The sequence below is a fragment of the Ahaetulla prasina genome, chromosome 1 (assembly GCF_028640845.1).
Source record: "Ahaetulla prasina isolate Xishuangbanna chromosome 1, ASM2864084v1, whole genome shotgun sequence".
In the NCBI taxonomy this organism is placed as follows: Eukaryota; Metazoa; Chordata; class Lepidosauria; order Squamata; family Colubridae; genus Ahaetulla; species Ahaetulla prasina.
Window position 1 is genome coordinate 108,405,984 of NC_080539.1, and position 18,001 is coordinate 108,423,984.

Sequence of the window (18,001 nt, forward strand, 5' to 3'; positions counted from 1 at the left end):
CTGCGGGTTCAATTTAGAGGAGAGGAGAGAATAAATCAGATAATACTTCCATGAGAAACCCTTAACCCTAGGATAGAAAGGGCCCCTTGAATTCTTTTAGGCTCATATTCTCTTTGAAAATTACAGTAGTGAAATAGACATATGCTTTTTTTGGTCCTACTCATTAGTAATTGAAGAGGTTTTTTTACGCCTGGAAGTGGTTACCAAGAAAATGATGACCTATGCAAAGATAAGTAGATACCTTTCATATGCTCCTCACATGTTGCTAATTTTACAATCAGTATCCTATCCCAGATTTTTCAGTTAAAACTTCAAGACATTAAGGTTTATCTTATTTTAATCTGCATTCAATTTTTGGAATACTTAAACAATAGCAATAGCACTTAGACTTATATATCACTTCATAGTACTTACAGCCCTCGGTAAATGGTTCACAGAGTCATCCTATTGCCCCCAACAATCTGGGTCCTCATTTTACCAACCTTGGAAGGATGGAAGGTTGAGGCAACCTTGAGCCGGTCAGGACTGAACTGCTGGCAGTTGGCAGAATTGATCTCCAATACTGTTTTCTAACCACTACACCACCAGGACTTCTTCATTAAGGCATCTAATGAGAGCTATTCTGGTGATGATGGATGGATGGATGGATCTCTTCATAAAATAAATCAGTAATAGCCCAAATCATCATTAATTCAACTCAAAAGATTGCTAAACAGGAAAGATGTAAAGAACGTGTTACTCTCTGAGCTAAGATCCTTCTAACTTTTGCTCAAAGCTGTTGTTCGTGGAATTTGAATCTCTGAGTTTGAAGGAGTTGATGAAAGCAAGATTATTTATTGCTGAGGTGTTCATCACCGTTCTCATTTTTTATACTGTCTTTTAACCAGAAAAGTAAAAGCTAGCACAGATGGGGAAAATTACCTACAATGGAAGCTGATAATTGAGAGCAGGAAAAAAAATTCCAAATACAGTATAACTTTTGAATTGTGAAAAATACATTCATCCAGCGATCTCTCTATTGAATCAAGAAATAGAGGCTTGTATTAGCTTGCATGCTTCAACAGATTTAACAGAGCCCCCGCTTGACTTGCTGTTTGCTTAGTTGAGATTTTTAATTTGTTTAATTAGTATTTTAAAAGCCTGTGAAAATTTGTGAATGAATATATGTGTGGGGGTTTGTATATTTTCAAGGACTCATACACAATGAATATTCAAATTATGTCTGAATGTCATCCTGAGTCTGAGATTAGTGCCAAGAAATCATAATTTTACTAATGTAAATAAATGTAGTGGAGTATAGACTTTTAAATGTGGCTCCAGCATGTATTCTCATGGTCATGACTCTCATATTGCAGTCATTTTAATTAAGTCAGACTATAAAGTTAGTCTTGCATGGGGGATAAACACACTGGGGAGATGATGAAAGATTGATGGCTACCCATGCAGTAAAACAAGTAACTCTGATGTTTTCTAACAAAATTGAGATCTATGTACATACAATTGGTCAAGCTTGGGCGATAGTGCATATTTTACCAGTTTAGATATCTTGTTAGTTTATTTGGGGAATCAGGGAAGGGGTCTGGTGTTAGCTGTTTCAAAGTGATTTTCCATTTTAGTTTTTCAGCTTTTTGCTGTGGCTGAATAGCATGGGTACCCAAGTCATAAATTTTAATTAATATCTGTATCATTTTGGTTACTGCTAGCTTAGTAGAGCAATTAGTGTAATTAGTAAACAGCATAGCTGGGTGGCATGATAAATCACAGTTAGGAGCACGTTGTCTCTTCACCAGGATGATGTATTATCCAATTTGCTCAAATTTTAATGTGAGCCCAAGGAAATCACAAAATAAAAAAGAAGCATTCCAACAGCTGGTGGCAGTCTTTGGTGGCTCTTGGTCACTCTTCTGTCAGTCTTCCCGAATATTCTTAATTAGTCAAAAATGTCTGCTAATTAAACATTTCATTTTAAACACTCGTGGATGTTATGAAGAACTTACACAGAAGGGCCAGGAAGAGAATGAAATTTTTGTGACAAGGGAAATTTAAGTTTGTACAATGGCCATCTTGTAGACCCCCTACCTACCAGTAGGAGGCATGCAGATCAGATTTCAGTATGTAATAGAAGAACTGCAAAACAAAATGGTCCATGGAGATTATTTATTGTGTGTTTGAATAAAAAAAGTACTACCATCTATTATGGTAGGTTTGATAAATACTGTATTCATTATGCCTATTGTCCTCACCCATCTCATCCTGGTGGTGAGGACCTCAGGGGTTGCAGAAGACTCAAGCACTTCGGTGAATAGTGGCCGCAGGTGTGGAACTAATTCATGTGTCTTATCACTTTACTGGCCATGTGGCTTAGCAGCAGTGGTGTCAGTCTCCATTGCCTTCCTTCCAGGACTTGGGACTGGAACAGACGGTGCACCAACCGCACCCATTCCTGGACTGGGAGGCCTTGTTCACAGTCATCCATGCTTTTAGCCACTTCCTGTTCGGATTACAGCAAGGCACTCTGCATGCAGCTTCCCCTGAAGACCATCCAGAAACTGCAACTGGTTTAGAATTCAGCAGCATAAACAGTTTTGAATGTCCCATGGATCATCCAAGGAATACCACTGCTGTATGAGTTGCAATGGCTTCCAGTTGCTTTTTACCTTTTTTTCCCCAAGATGCTTTATAGCCTTTAAAGCCCTACGTTTCACAGAAACATGTTTTTTGACACTTCCTAAGGGTATCTGCCCATACCTCTAGGTTAGATAATGTGGATGCACTCCAGGTCCCCTTCCTTAAATGGGATCTTGGAGGTACACCTTGATGGTGGCCACTCAAGTCCTTTGAAACAGCCTCCCACTAGAAATCGGAGGGATCCCTACACTTTTAGCTTTCTGGACAATTAGCTCTTTCCCCAAGCATTGGGCTAGGGTGGGGAGATTGAAGTGTGCCTGGAGGGAAAAGTAAATTTAATGGAGTTCTATGGATTGTTGTGAGCCTCCTAGAATGATTGCATGAGGTAGGTAGAAATAAATGAAATAACATCTATAAACAAACAAAAATATTTGATACTTCATTTTATGCAAACATTCTCTGGCCTAATATTTTGTGTGTTGTTAATGTAATGATGTTATATTCTGTATTTTAGAGCCCATGAGAACACCCAAGACTTTAAAAATTGCCGAAATCCAGGCACGTCGTATTGCTGTGGATTGGGAATCCCTAGGTTACAACATCACACGCTGCCATACCTTCAATGTTACCATCTGCTACCATTATTTCCGTGGCCATAATGAAAGCAAGGCTGACTGCTTGGACATGGATCCCAAAGCACCACAACATGTTGTGAATCACCTGCCTCCTTACACAAATGTGAGCCTCAAAATGATTTTGACAAACCCCGAAGGACGGAAAGAGAGTGAGGAGACGATTATTCAGACAGACGAAGATGGTATGTTCAGCTTTATTTTTTAGCATGGTTGTTTACTGTGATGTGTGGCTCTCCCACCTCTAGTTTTCCATATTTCAAATACCTTATGAATTTAAAAAATGTCATTTGAAGACAATATTTATTGTATGTAGTGTATTTTTCAGACTACAAGACGCACTTTCCCCTCCCAAAAAAGTGGGTGGAAATATGTCTGCGTTTTATAGAGCAAATGTTGCCAAAGCACTGCCCACCCGCCAGCCCCACCCTTCAGCCTCTGCCTCACAGCAATTTTTTTTTGTCACAACTGTATACACAAACATCGTCATAAATAAAAACAAGATATCATGAAAGAAATATATGTATATATAAGTAAAAACATGCAACAACTATATTAATTAGATATAATGAAGGGAACAATAGGACAGGAATGGTAGGCACTTTGTGCTCTTATACACGCCCCTTATAGTGGCGTGTATAAGGAATGGGGTGAGGAATGGGGTGAGGTCAATAGTAAACAGTTTTTGGTTGAAGATTTTGGGATTTTGAATAGAGACTATGGAGTCAGGTAATGAGTTCCAAGCGTTAATAACTCTGTTACAGAAGTCATATTTTCTGCAATCAAGTTTGAAGCGGTTGACATTAAGTTTAAATCTATTGTTTGCTCTTGTATTATTGCGATTGAAGCGGAAGTAGTCTTTAACAGGAAGGATATTGCAATAGATGATTTTGTGTGTTAAACACAGGTCATGTCGAAGTCGGCAGAGTTCTAAGTTTTCTAGTCCCAGGATTTCTAGCCTGTTGGAATACGGTATTTTGTTGTTTTCGGAGGAGCGAAGAACTCTTCTAGTAAAATATTTCTGGACACGTTTGATTGTATTAATGTCAGAGATGTGGTATGGGTTCCAGACGGATGAGCTGTATTCAAGAATAGGTCTGGCAAATGTTTTGTATGCTGTAGTTAGTAGTGTAGAGTTTACAGCCCTCGTTTCACAGAAACATGTTTTTTGACACTTCCTAAGGGTATCTGCCCATACCTCTAGGTTAGATAATGTGGATGCACTCCAGGTCCCCTTCCTTAAATGGGATCTTGGAGGTACACCTTGATGGTGGCCACTCAAGTCCTTTGAAACAGCCTCCCACTAGAAAACGGAGGGATCCCTACACTTTAAGCTTTCTGGACAATTAGCTCTTTCCCAAGCATTGGGCTAGGGTGGGAGATTGAAGTGTGCCTGGAGGAAAAGTAAATTTAATGGAGTTCTATGGATTGTTGTGAGCCTCCTAGAATGATTGCATGAGGTAGGTAGAAATAAATGAAATAACATCTATAAACAAACAAAAATATTTGATACTTCATTTTATGCAAACATTCTCTGGCCTAATATTTTGTGTGTTGTTAATGTAATGATGTTATATTCTGTATTTTAGAGCCCATGAGAACACCCAAGACTTTAAAAATTGCGAAATCCAGGCACGTCGTATTGCTGTGGATTGGGAATCCCTAGGTTACAACATCACACGCTGCCATACCTTCAATGTTACCATCTGCTACCATTATTTCCGTGGCCATAATGAAAGCAAGGCTGACTGCTTGGACATGGATCCCAAAGCACCACAACATGTTGTGAATCACCTGCCTCCTTACACAAATGTGAGCCTCAAAATGATTTTGACAAACCCCGAAGGACGGAAAGAGAGTGAGGAGACGATTATTCAGACAGACGAAGATGGTATGTTCAGCTTTATTTTTTAGCATGGTTGTTTACTGTGATGTGTGGCTCTCCCACCTCTAGTTTTCCATATTTCAAATACCTTATGAATTAAAAAAATGTCATTTGAAGACAATATTTATTGTATGTAGTGTATTTTTCAGACTACAAGACGCACTTTCCCCTCCCAAAAAAGTGGGTGGAAATATGTCTGCGTTTTATAGAGCAAATGTTGCCAAAGCACTGCCCACCCGCCAGCCCCACCCTTCAGCCTCTGCCTCACAGCAATTTTTTTTTGTCACAACAGTATACACAAACATCGTCATAAATAAAAACAAGATATCATGAAAGAAATATATGTATATATAAGTAAAAACATGCAACAACTATATTAATTAGATATAATGAAGGGAACAATAGGACAGGAATGGTAGGCACTTTGTGCTCTTATACACTTATAGTGGCGTGTATAAGGAATGGGGTGAGGAATGGGGTGAGGTCAATAGTAGACAGTTTTTGGTTGAAGATTTTGGGATTTTGAATAGAGACTATGGAGTCAGGTAATGAGTTCCAAGCGTTAACAACTCTGTTACAGAAGTCATATTTTCTGCAATCAAGTTTGAAGCGGTTGACATTAAGTTTAAATCTATTGTTTGCTCTTGTATTATTGCGATTGAAGCTGAAGTAGTCTTTAACAGGAAGGATATTGCAGTAGATGATTTTGTGTGTTAAACACAGGTCATGTCGAAGTCGGCGGAGTTCTAAGTTTTCTAGTCCCAGGATTTCTAGCCTGTTGGAATACGGTATTTTGTTGTTTTCGGAGGAGCGAAGAACTCTTCTAGTAAAATATTTCTGGACACGTTTGATTGTATTAATGTCAGAGATGTGGTATGGGTTCCAGACGGATGAGCTGTATTCAAGAATAGGTCTGGCAAATGTTTTGTATGCTGTAGTTAGTAGTGTAGAGTTTACAGCCTGGTCAGTTCAGAACAGCCTGATTTAGCATGAGCAGCTGATTGGTGGTTGGATCTGCCTCCCAGAATACCATGGATCTGCCTCCCAGAATACCACTAATCAGCTGTTCCAGGTTGCAGGTATCGCTGCCGCCCATCGCTGCCAGCACTGCCCATCGCTGCTGCCATTTATTGCCTCCGTGTGTCCCATTTTTGGCCTTGACATGTCCCATTTTCAGCCTCCGTGCATTCTGTTTTTGGCCCATTCCAAGCAGCGGGGATAGGTGGCAGCGATCCCCGCCACCTGGAACAGCTGATTGGTGATATTCCAGGAGGCAGATCCAACAGCCAATCAGCTGCTCATGCTAAAATCAGGCTGTGCTGAAGCTGACTAGGCTGTTTGCGGTTTGCTGCAAGGAGGCAAATTGCTGGGAGGCAGAGGCACATGTTTTTTTCTTGTTTTCCTCTCCAAAAGCTAGGTGCGTCTTATAGTCCAGGGCATCTTACAGTCTGAAAAATACGGTAAATATTGTAATGTAAATATTTTGAATCTAGTTTTTTTAAAAATCGTTTCTTTTGAAGTGATGTAGTCATAAAGCTCAAAATCACATGACCATACCATGCCTACAGTTGTGGTTGTTAAGTAAATCTGTGGTTGTTAACATAATGTCACATGACTGCAGCTTGTGAAATTCCTCTCATTTTCTGAATGACTTTGCTTGTTGGAAGCTGGCAATGAAGGTTGCAAATGATGATCATATCCCAGCACAATATTGGGACTATTGCATGCTGGTTGCTAAGCACCCAAATCACAATCACATGACCCCAGGAATCAAGAAGCAGTTGTGAGTCTCCTCAATCTGCACTGTTGTAATTTTGAATGGTCACTGAATGCATGATTGCTAAGTGAGGCTACCTACATATACTTTTATGCTATTCTACTCGCTCAGTAATTATAACTGCATACACTGAGATTGCTGACTTAAAATAATCTTCATTTAATTCTGCTTACAATATAGCTTTATTTATCACATTTGAGGAAAAATAAAGGATGCTTTAAATGTTTACAAAGCTCATTAGTGATTATCTTTATGAATCTTAATTTCAAGCAAATTAAAACAAAATTAAACATTCCTAATTAGTTGGAAATGATAATATATGAAAGTAGCTTAATTTCATATAGTTGAGTTTGTAACTAACTGCATATTCACATTGCAAATATGCATATTAAAGTTGTTGTACACAGATTTTCACATTATATACCTCTGTGAAACCCAGTCGGGATATCTTATTAACATCAGCAGAAAACTGCAGTAGAATTGTTTTCTTGGAATAAATTCCAGAAACTTGAACATCAAGGGTTTTCAACTAAAGCTAATGTAGTGCCCAGGGAGACAAATCAGGATTTGAAAAGTTGTAAAGTGAAGTAAACTGTGAAATCCATTGATTATGATTTATAGCAATGTCTGATTCAGTAAATATTTGGTATACAACTTCCAGAAGCCCAAACTACCTAGAAATATTAACGTAACAGAAAAGAAAGACAAGCATTTCTAAAATGTAGTTTGTCTGACTGGAAATTTATACAATTATTGATATCCCCTGTAATGGTTTGATACGGTATGTCACTAAACTAGAGGAATAGAGAATATGGACAGATGGGCAGGTATAATTTGTAAATCTGGGTTGAAAGTTAAAAAATTTAAAATAACTTTTATATGTATTTATTTATAAAGTCTTCATGATCCATACGGTATATGGCTTTGTGAAGGAACAACCACTTTATGAGATTAAAGCAATAGACAACATACTGCCAGTAGTCAGTATTGCTAAGTGCTACATCCTGTGTCAATGCAACAGCATGCTTATAATTATCAGTTATTTGGGGGAAAAGAAACAAAATGGCTCAGTGACACATGTTCTCTTTAAGACTTTCTCTGGATTTCTGGTTGGCTTCTGTGGAAACAAGTTGCTAGAGTTAAATTATTCTGATCTGAACCAGCAGGGCTTTTATTCTTAACTGGAATGTCGTACTTCAATAAAATTTCCAAATGCAGTGGTTTTATATTAATAATAAAGTACCATAAAAGAATTTCATAATCCCCAGGAAGCACTATTTTACTTTTATTAACTTGAAAGTGAGTGACAGTCATTCAACTGGGACAAAATTGACAGTTGTTCTGAGTTAAGCCACTGAAATATATTCAGAAACATCCTGCCACTTGGGTCACTTTCAGTTTATTCCATTTGTGTCATCATATATAACAGGGGTCCCCAACCCCCAGGCTGTGGCCCACTACTGGGCCATGCAAGTGGCGCGTGTGCACACGAAGCTCTACATGCACGAGCAGCGGGCACTTGCATTAGCATAGAGATGGAGCTGTGCGCGTATGCACACGCCAGCCACTCACATGGAACTATCCCCTCTCCCTTTCCCATGCTGGAAGGGGAAGCACTGATATCAGGGGTGAAATCCAGCAGATTCCGACAGGTTCTGGTGAACTGGTAGCAGAAATTTTGAGTAGTTCAACGAACTGGTAGAGGAAATTTTGAGTAGTTCGGAGAACCGGCAAATACCACCTCTGGCTGGCTCCAGAGTGGGGTAGGAATGGAGATTTTGTAATAGCCTTCCCCCAAGAGTAGGATGGAAATGGAGATTTTGCAGTATCATTTTCCTGCCACACCCACTAAGCCACACCCATAGAACCAGTAGTAAAAAAAATTTGGATTTCACCACTGACTGATATATAGTGTTTTTTAAATCACTGAATTTCATGGAGGAAGTAACATGCTAATCATTTCCCAAATTGATCAAAAAAAGTAATCAGTAGCAGTGGGAAATGATGATCATTGCCCCTCATTTTAACTGATTCCCCTGTTCTTCTATATGTATAATTGACTTTCAGTGACTTTCTCAGGCAGAGCAAGTAGAACATTATTCAGAAATGAAACTAAAACAATGTACCGTACTCTTTCCTTGATTATAGAGGGACATTTGTGTCTGTTTGAGTGAGGGATGATCAAGGATTTGAACTCATTTCATGAATAAAGTGCAATTAAATATGTCCTTTCCGAAACATCCATGAGCGAAGTTTGATTTAAAAAAATTAAAAGCAAGAATAAACTAAGCAATGCAAAACAGAAACAGTTGCTTCAAAATGATGACCTATGAATTTTGTACATGAGTTGAATGGCAGACATGGTTCAAGTCCTTGGATTGTTGATATCTGAGAAGTTTGACAATGGATATACTTGTTTGTGAACTCTTGTTTTTTTACATAAACATGAATGCATCTGACAATTCATCTCCTGGGTTGTTCATAGCATTTATCCTGCTTATATAGGGTCCACTTATTTCACATTGTGCTCACCTAGTTGTCACAGTAAAACTATCAATGCATGATGCAATGAATGGCTTTGTTTTTCAGCCGGCTTGTCACAGAGTCTGACAGTGATTAAAGCTGAGGGAGAGTGACTGGCCCAAAGATACACAGTAGGCTTCTGTGCCTAAGGGAAGGCCAGAAATGGCTCTCTGTGTGCCTAATCCAGCAGCTTAACCATATACCTTACTAGCTCTCACTTAATCTCCTGGGTACATGATCAAAATGTCTTTAAAGTTATGTGTCTGTATTCTTCCAATTTCTTTTCTCTTAATGTATTTTGTGGCTGGAGGCTACTTTACATTTACCTATCTGTATCTATTATTTATGCCTCACAGTTTATTGTAAACAAAAGTGTATCTACCCTGAACTGTTGTGCTATTTTCCATCCTTTTAATTTTCCCTAGCAAAATATTTGAATGTCAAAAGGTAGAATATGAGCCAGCTGCAAATTCTTTTCCCCATATCTATGTAAAGAAATGGAGAAATATGGTAAATGATCTGAAGACCGAGCATTGCCAACTCCAGCTACTTAAAAACCTCTGATTTATATACCTACAAATTTTGTAATACAAATGTGAAACTCCATATATTTACACACTGGGTTTTCCGATGCTCTTCTGACAACCTCATACTTTCATCTAGCATACTTCTGTGAATAATTTGCTGTAGTCGAATCCAGATATATAAAATAATGACTCTTCAATAGATGAGATAGAGAACTGAGGCAGCATTGTCACAGAGGATGCACAAAGAACCAGTTCCAGATCTGATGGAGACAAAACAAGACCACATAATTTGCAGATCTTCCTCTTTTATTCAGTTTTATAAAGGCAGAAATAAGAAGTTTGGACATAAACCAAGCTTCTTTCAGAGGAGTCAAGTTTCATTTTTCACTAGCTTTATTGTTGGTTTGCATTGTTTCCTGGCCATTTGCCTGCCTCCCAGCAGATATCCTGGTGTAGCCTGACTGGGGAATTTTGGGATTTGAAGTCCATGTGTCTTTTAAGTTGCCGAATTTGAGAAACACTGACCTAAAATAAACGAACCAAAAACAAGCATTCCTCACTTCTACACCTGCATTCTCAAAAGCATTCAAAGTAACAGATATGAGGGGTGCCTTAAATGTGTGTTCAATATATGCGCATCTCCCCATTTCCTCATTCTACTTCTATTCATTGCTCTAGGTTTAATGAAGGGCCTATTTGAGTAAGTTCCTAAGTACATTAACAAGGCAATGGAACCAAAGATGTGATTGGGTGTGGAGATGGATCTCAAATGTTAATTTGTATGATAACCAGTTTTGGATTAACTGCTGGAATCTATTTTCATTCTCACTGCATGATGATGATTTCCAGTCCTTTGATATTATACACAATCCCAAAGTTTGCACTGCATTAACAAAAAGCTGTATTTTGAAAAATTCCACTATAGGTAGTCCTTGACTTATCGACAGTTGAGCCTGAAATTTCTGTTGCTAAGTGAAAGGATGATAAGTAACTGGGTAGTTATTCTCTGGCAAGCAAACCTTTGATTTTCCGATTTTCCATCACCTTCACCATAGCCAAATTCTGTGTTCATTTAGCTGTGTGCTTGCACAGTGCTTTTTTCCTTCAGCACTGTTCTTTTGAAAGTTGTGCTATCAGATACTTCTGGGTGTTAAAGAGGAAAATTCCCCATGATCCATTGTACAAGTACAGGTAGTCCTCAACTTATGACCATAGTTGAGTCCAAAATTTATGTTGTTTAGTGAGACATTGGTTAAGTGAATTTTGCCCCGTTTTGTGACCTTTCTTGCCACAGTTGTTAAGTGAATCACTGCAGTTGATACATTAGTAACCCGATTGTTAAGTGAATCTGGCTTCCCACCGAATTCACTTGTGCGAAGGTTGCAAAAGGTGATCACATGACCTGGAGACACAGCAACAGTCATAAATTTGAACCAGTTGTCAAGCATCTGAATTCCAATCACATGCCCATGGGGATGCTGCACAGGTTGTAATAGCAATAGCACTTAGACTTATATACCACTTCACAATGTTTTACAGCCCTCTCTAAGTGGTTTACAGAGTCAGCATATTGCCTCCAACAATCTGGGTCAATTTTTGTGATTAGTTACTTCCCAGTTCCAACTACTTGTATTAAAAATACAACTACTGATTTAAGGTAACTAAACTACTGATTTAAATAACTAATGAGCCAACACCTGCAAGGCCTGAATAAGCCATCAAGGAGGTTTACTTGAGTTCAGGGGCCTTGGTAGTTTGATGTTCTTGGTTCAGGATTTTGTTTTACGTCTTCAAGCATCTCCATCACCCACAGCTCTAAAAACCTGGCTTTGGTCCCAGGCCTGGAGCTGATGTATTAATGTACTATTGCATTTCTGAGGCTTCTGTTTGGTTTGATTTGTGTATTTATAAGATCATTTTAATCTGGGCTGTCTGTGTGGTTTATGTTTTCTCTTTTTATGGCTTTTTTTTTTCTTTTATAACCACCCAGGGTTCATTGGAATTGGGCAGCTATAATAAATTCAAATAAATAAGTCCTGCTTAGTGTCAATTATTCAGTCCATTTTAGATTTTACAGCCAATCTTACTCTAGGTAGCAGCCTACAATACACAATCTATGATAAACAGCTAGTAGAATTGTCCCGTTTGTTTTAACCATGATAGCACATACAGCTTCCAACCAGCTCTTCTGTTACTGATATTTTTCGTCTTAGAATTCTCTTCAACCTTAACGTGTCATTTGGAAGTTTTAAGGTTTCCTCCCTTGATGCCAGCTCCATATCTGCTCCTTTGACTATTAACGTGATTTTCTAGGAATAGCTAAACAATTTTTCTAGCTCCTTATCAGCAAAGCAGAAAGCTATCAGAATTTGTTTGGCTGTTTTGTCTCTTCCAACACTCACTCCTGAATCTGCACAGGTAGATTCTGAGCCATAACTAGTCAGCAACAAGCAGGGGTGACAGCTGGTTTATCACATTGTATTAGTATGATTTGGAAGAAAGGGCAAAGGCCTCTTACAACTTATTAATTGGATAAATTAAGAAAGTTTATTGGAGAAGTAAGAAGCTGGTCAAGAGCCATGATGCTTAATCCACTTTTATTAATTCCAATTGGAAATGGCAAAAATACTCAGTTAGCACCTGGGGAATATTGGCAAACAATGGTACTAATAATGCTAAAAGATTTCTAAGGCATAGAAAATAATGGAGAAATTTAATTGGGTTAATACAGTACTGCATTTGGTTGCCCTGAATGCAGTGATTGGAACAGAAGGCTGAGGTAAACAGTGGTTTCTTTTTCTCTTTTTTCAGTGGACGAGATTTCCCCTTCTTTCCTTTCTGTCCAATACTTCCTTCTCTTTACAGGTAGTTCTCATTTAGTGACCACAGTTAGGACCAGCAAGTTGGTCATTAAGCAAAGTGGTTGCTAAGTGAAATTGTGAGTCTGCTTAGGAACTTACTTCAATTTTCTTTTGCTTTACAAACCTGCGAAGCTTGTAAATGCAAGGAGTAGTTGTAAAGTTATTTTTTCATCACTGTTGTAACTACAAAGACCCCTAAATAAAACAATTGCTAAACAAAAACTACGTGTATGTTCTTTCTCTCTCTTGCCTAGTTGCCTGCTGGTGAAGGAAGAAGCCTTTGTTAGAGCTATGCATTGATCATTATTAGGAAAGGGGTTTTGATTTAAAAAAAATGAAATCAGGGTCAGAGTCACAGTTCATCCTCTTACCGCACGGGTGTCAAACTCATCCCGTCACGTGATGTTTTGCAATGTTTTTCCCATTCACGGAGCTGGGGTGGGCGTGGCCTGCACATGACGCATCCGGCCCACGGGCCATCAGTTTGACATCCTTCTCTACTGGTTTAAGCCTAGGCCTAAGTACAGGTAGTCCTCAATTTACACTTTAGTGACCATTTAGCGACCATCCAAAGTTACAATGGCACTGAAAAAAGTGACTTATGACTGTTTTTCATACTTAAGGCTGTTGTATCATCGCCATGGTCAGTGTTGTAGGGTCATGTGTAATCCCCTTTTGCAACCTTCTGACAAGCAAAGTCAATGGGAAAACCAGATTCACTCTACAACTATTTTACTAACTTAACAACTATAGTGATTCATTTAACTCACTGAACAACTGTCTTGCTTAGCAACAGAAATTTGGGGCTCAATTATTGGTAAGTCAAGGACTACCTGTAATGGAATTTTTTCAAGTTACAGCTTTTCGTTAATAAAGTGCAATTAAGTTCTTAAGTGCATCAGCAAGGCAATAGAACCAAAGATGTGATTGGGTGTAGAAATGGATCTCAAATGTTAATTTGTATGATAATCAGTTTTTAGTTAACTGCTGGAATCTACTTTCATTCTCAATGCACAATGATAATTCCCAATCCTTTGATTTTATACACAATCCCAAAGCCCTGAATTTGTAACAAATGGTCCAACTCTGAACATAACAGAACTGTATTAATTTACGAGGTATATTGCAGTGCAGTTATTGATCAAAAGAAATCTACCACTTTTGTTGTGGTCCATCAGTGGCCTGCGGAGCTGGCCACAGAATCAGTGAGGACGTTGGGGAGGAACATGGGCCAGTCCTGGAGTCTGGGGAAGGCTCAGACACAGGCTCTGCGTTGGAGGCAGAGAGGAGGACAGGGCCATCTGGCAGTTATGTGCTGCCCCCAGAGCCTCCAGAGTCGGACATTAGCGAGGCAGAGGAACATGGGGAGCCTGTTCCCAGTGCACGCATGCGCAGAGCTGCCAGAAGGCAAGAACAGTTAAAACAAAAGGGATGACTCGGGAGTAGGGCTTGGAGATGATTGGCCCCTCCCCTAAGACATAAAGGAGGAGCAAAGGCATGTGAGCCTTTACAGAAAGCAACTTTGTTCGTTCTGGTCAGTTTAAATTCTGAAGCTCTGTTTTGACTCTGTGCTCTGTGTGTCCTTGCAAAGCTAATTGCCAATTAGGTCTTTGGCAGTGTGTCAAGGGAGATAAAGGTGGGTGCTTATCAGTCTTATCCTGAAGGACTGTGGTAGACTCCTGTCAGACTCTTTACAAACTATTTGTGACTCATTATGGGCTGTGAATGAACATAATTCAAAGCCATTGAAATAAAAAGTGGGTTTTTGGGACTAATCACTTGCTACTGTCTCAGGAAGCCTAGGTCAGAACAATCTGGGCCAAAATATATGCCTTGAAATCCAAGGTTCCTTTGAATAGTAGAAAGGAGAAGCAAATGGCATTCACATAGAAAAAAAAGAAGACCTGCAGGAGATCAGCAAGAGCCATAGTATAGCCCAGAAGGATTGTCAAGGCACATTATCTGTGATCTGCTGTGATATTTTTGTCAGCTTTGTGAGGCAAAGAACAGCAGTCTGAAATAGATTTATGGATAAATGTATTTCACAAAAGATGAGAGTTTGAAATTTCATCTGTGTTCATATGATAGCTTTACATTGTGAATTTATTTTTAATTTATCAAATTACATTGGGTGCCTAAGGGGCAATTTATTTGTACTTTCCCACAATCTGAAATAAACCTGACACCAGTAACAGACTTCCTTCCATTTCTTAATGCTGCAGGCATATTGCATAATATTTTCTATTATCCACTAACTAACTAACTAACTAACTAACTAACTAACTAACTAACTATATATAGTTGCTCCCAGAAGCACGAAGCTGAAGCCTGAAGATGACGAATAAGACTTCGTCGAAACGTCGCCAAGACACTTCTAATTTTACACAGGAGAAAACCCGAACAACCAAAGACCTACACACACACACACACACACACACACACACACACACACACACACACATATATATATATACATATATATATATATATATATATATATATATATATATATATATATATATATATTATAATATATAATTATTACATGTTTTGAAAACCTGTCAGAAATGTTATATGTGAATTTGTGGACCTTAGATTAAAGCACAACAAAAAAATAATTTAAAAAGCTATCTGAATGTAGATGTAGGTTTTTAAATAAAAATAAATTTTTCCCCACCTCAATGTTTTTCAATGTACATCGCAAAGAGCTGTGCATTGTTTAATAGATGCCCTATAGAATTGAAATACAGAATAATTTAAAATTTATTTATTTTCTTGGCTATTTTTTTAGTAACAATATCTCATACATATACAAATATATTTAATGTAGTATTCCGCAGCCACAGGTAAGTTAAATAAGGAGCATGCAGAATATAATCAAATAAATTATAATATTGTAATATTAATGTTATTTTTGCAGTGCCTGGTCCCGTACCTACAAAATCATTAAAAGGAACTCCCTTTGAAGACAAGATCTTCTTAAATTGGAAAGAACCAATGGATCCAAATGGTATCATCACCCAATATGAGGTAGTAATAACATTTATTTATTTATTTTATATCTATAAAAGAGCCGTGGTGGTGCAGTGGTTAGAGTGCAGTACTGCAGGCTACTTCTGCTGACTGCTGGCTGCCTGCAATTTGGCAGTTCGAATCTCACCAGCCCAAGGTTGACTCATCCTTCCATTCTTCCGAGGTGGGTAAAACGAGGACCCAGACTGTTGGAGCTAATATGCTGACTCTGTAAACAGCTTAGAGAGGGCTGTAAAGCCCCGTGAAGCGGTATAGAAGTCTAAGTGCTATTGCTATTTTCATTTATCATATTTCTACCCTGCCATCTCACCTAAACGGCTCTGAGCATTTACAACAAGCATAATATAAAACATAAATAAGAACAAAGTTAAAATTAAAAGGAGTTAAAAGAATTGACATTTTTGCTTAATTGGGCAAAAAAACCCACATGGGTTTATTTTTGGAAAACAAAAGAAAAATAAATCGCAGATGGCATTTTTATCTAGATTCTGAATATAGGTTATGAGATCCCCAAGGCTTTTTTCTTTCTTTTTTGCTATCATCAGGCTCTTAATAGATCAATAGATCATCTGCTTAATCAGAATGGATTATTATATTGTGTATATTGGTTTAGAATACATCCTTGATCAAAAACACTTTAAATATTCTGAATTGATCCCAGGATACCAGAAAAACAATGTAAAATTGTAGAAATGAAAAAAAGGGGTGATGGTAGCCTGTTCTTTTCAGTCTATTTCTGGTAAGTGAGCTGTTACTTCATAGGGTCCTTGGCTGCCTTGTGGGGTTTGTCCCACTGCCCATTGATAAATCTGCAGCTGAGCAACATATGACAGAAACCATTTCCGTGCTGTTAAAAGTAATTTAAAAAAAAACAAAAAACAAAAAACAGCATTTTGGAGCATATCTACTCATATAGGGACATGGGCAGTCTCTCTTGTTCAGAAAACCTCTATTTATTGTCAAGTGACTCAACTTATGTTACGTTGGGGCACAAAGAATAGAAGAGAATTGTGTTATGATGTATTCTTGCCTCTACATCAGGGGTGTCAAACTCAAGGCCCGTGGGCCAGATTCAGCCCATGAGGTGCTTAGATCTGGGCCATGGGGCTGGCTTGGAAATATCAAAGGATTGGGCTGTTGTGCCTCCGCCAGCCAAAATGGAGTGCAGGTGGAATGCGCGTGCCTCCCCCACCCACCCACCCCGGCCCATTTTCGGCCTCCACAGTCTCCTGCAGCACTCTGCTGACCGAAAATGGGCCACAATCCAGCTCGCGGGCCTTGAGTTTGACACCTCATGCCAGAAAGTAAATCTCCCTTTGCCTGGAATAGCTGTTTTGTATGCAAAGGGAAAAAATGCATCTTGAGCCTGTGTCAAACAGCCACACCCACCATGGCCCCATCCCACCTCAACCCCCAGCCTTCCCAAAGTCAGATACAACCCTGATGCAGCCCTTAATGAAATTGAGTTTGACACACCTGCTTTACATGAATGTATTAAACCGTATGAAAGTATCTGGGCCACAAATATTGTCCATTTTTTAATTTAAGGAACAGCACATCACTGTCAACACATCACGCATCTCACCCAATGATAAATCTGTGAATTAATCCTTAAATTAGGGTATACTATTAATGATCTTTTGTTTCAGTCACAGAGTGGATAGAACTTTTAGAATAAAAATGAAAAATACAAGCTAAAATTGCATAATAATGAAGTCTTGTTTTTACCAATACATTGCCAGCAAGCTTATAATAAATGATAAAATCTAGGACTTAAATATGCAACTTTGATTTAGATCTGGTAGCATTAATATGTAGCCTTAAAAATCATGATTTAATGGAACTCTGTCCAATGAAGGCTACAGATAATATATGTGAGAATTATTAATAGATATGAGACATTTTCTAGACTTCAAGGTTTTCTCTCCTGGAAACTTGAAATGCAAATACTGATGTTTTTTTTTTAAATCATATATTTGATGAATGAGCCCTTGAGGAATGAAGGGGAAAAATAATTTGGTATCCAATTTATTATGTATCTGTCATTTTTTAGAAATAGGCAGTCTTGTCAATACCACATTTCTTGTTAAAACAAACTAAATATCTATTGGAGGCACTTAAATGCCTCAATCATC

General features: G+C 38.4%; 1 protein-coding gene across 1 annotated transcript in view; it reads left to right on the top strand.

The window, feature by feature from the left end:
* The window catches only part of PTPRK (protein tyrosine phosphatase receptor type K), a 433,873-nt gene that overhangs the window by 310,886 nt on the left and 104,986 nt on the right, over positions 1–18,001 (top strand). The window contains exons 8-9 of the mRNA XM_058172115.1: positions 3,143–3,445; positions 15,754–15,863. Coding sequence (XP_058028098.1) covers positions 3,143–3,445; positions 15,754–15,863 — 413 coding nt within the window. The remainder of the gene's footprint in view (positions 1–3,142; positions 3,446–15,753; positions 15,864–18,001) is intronic.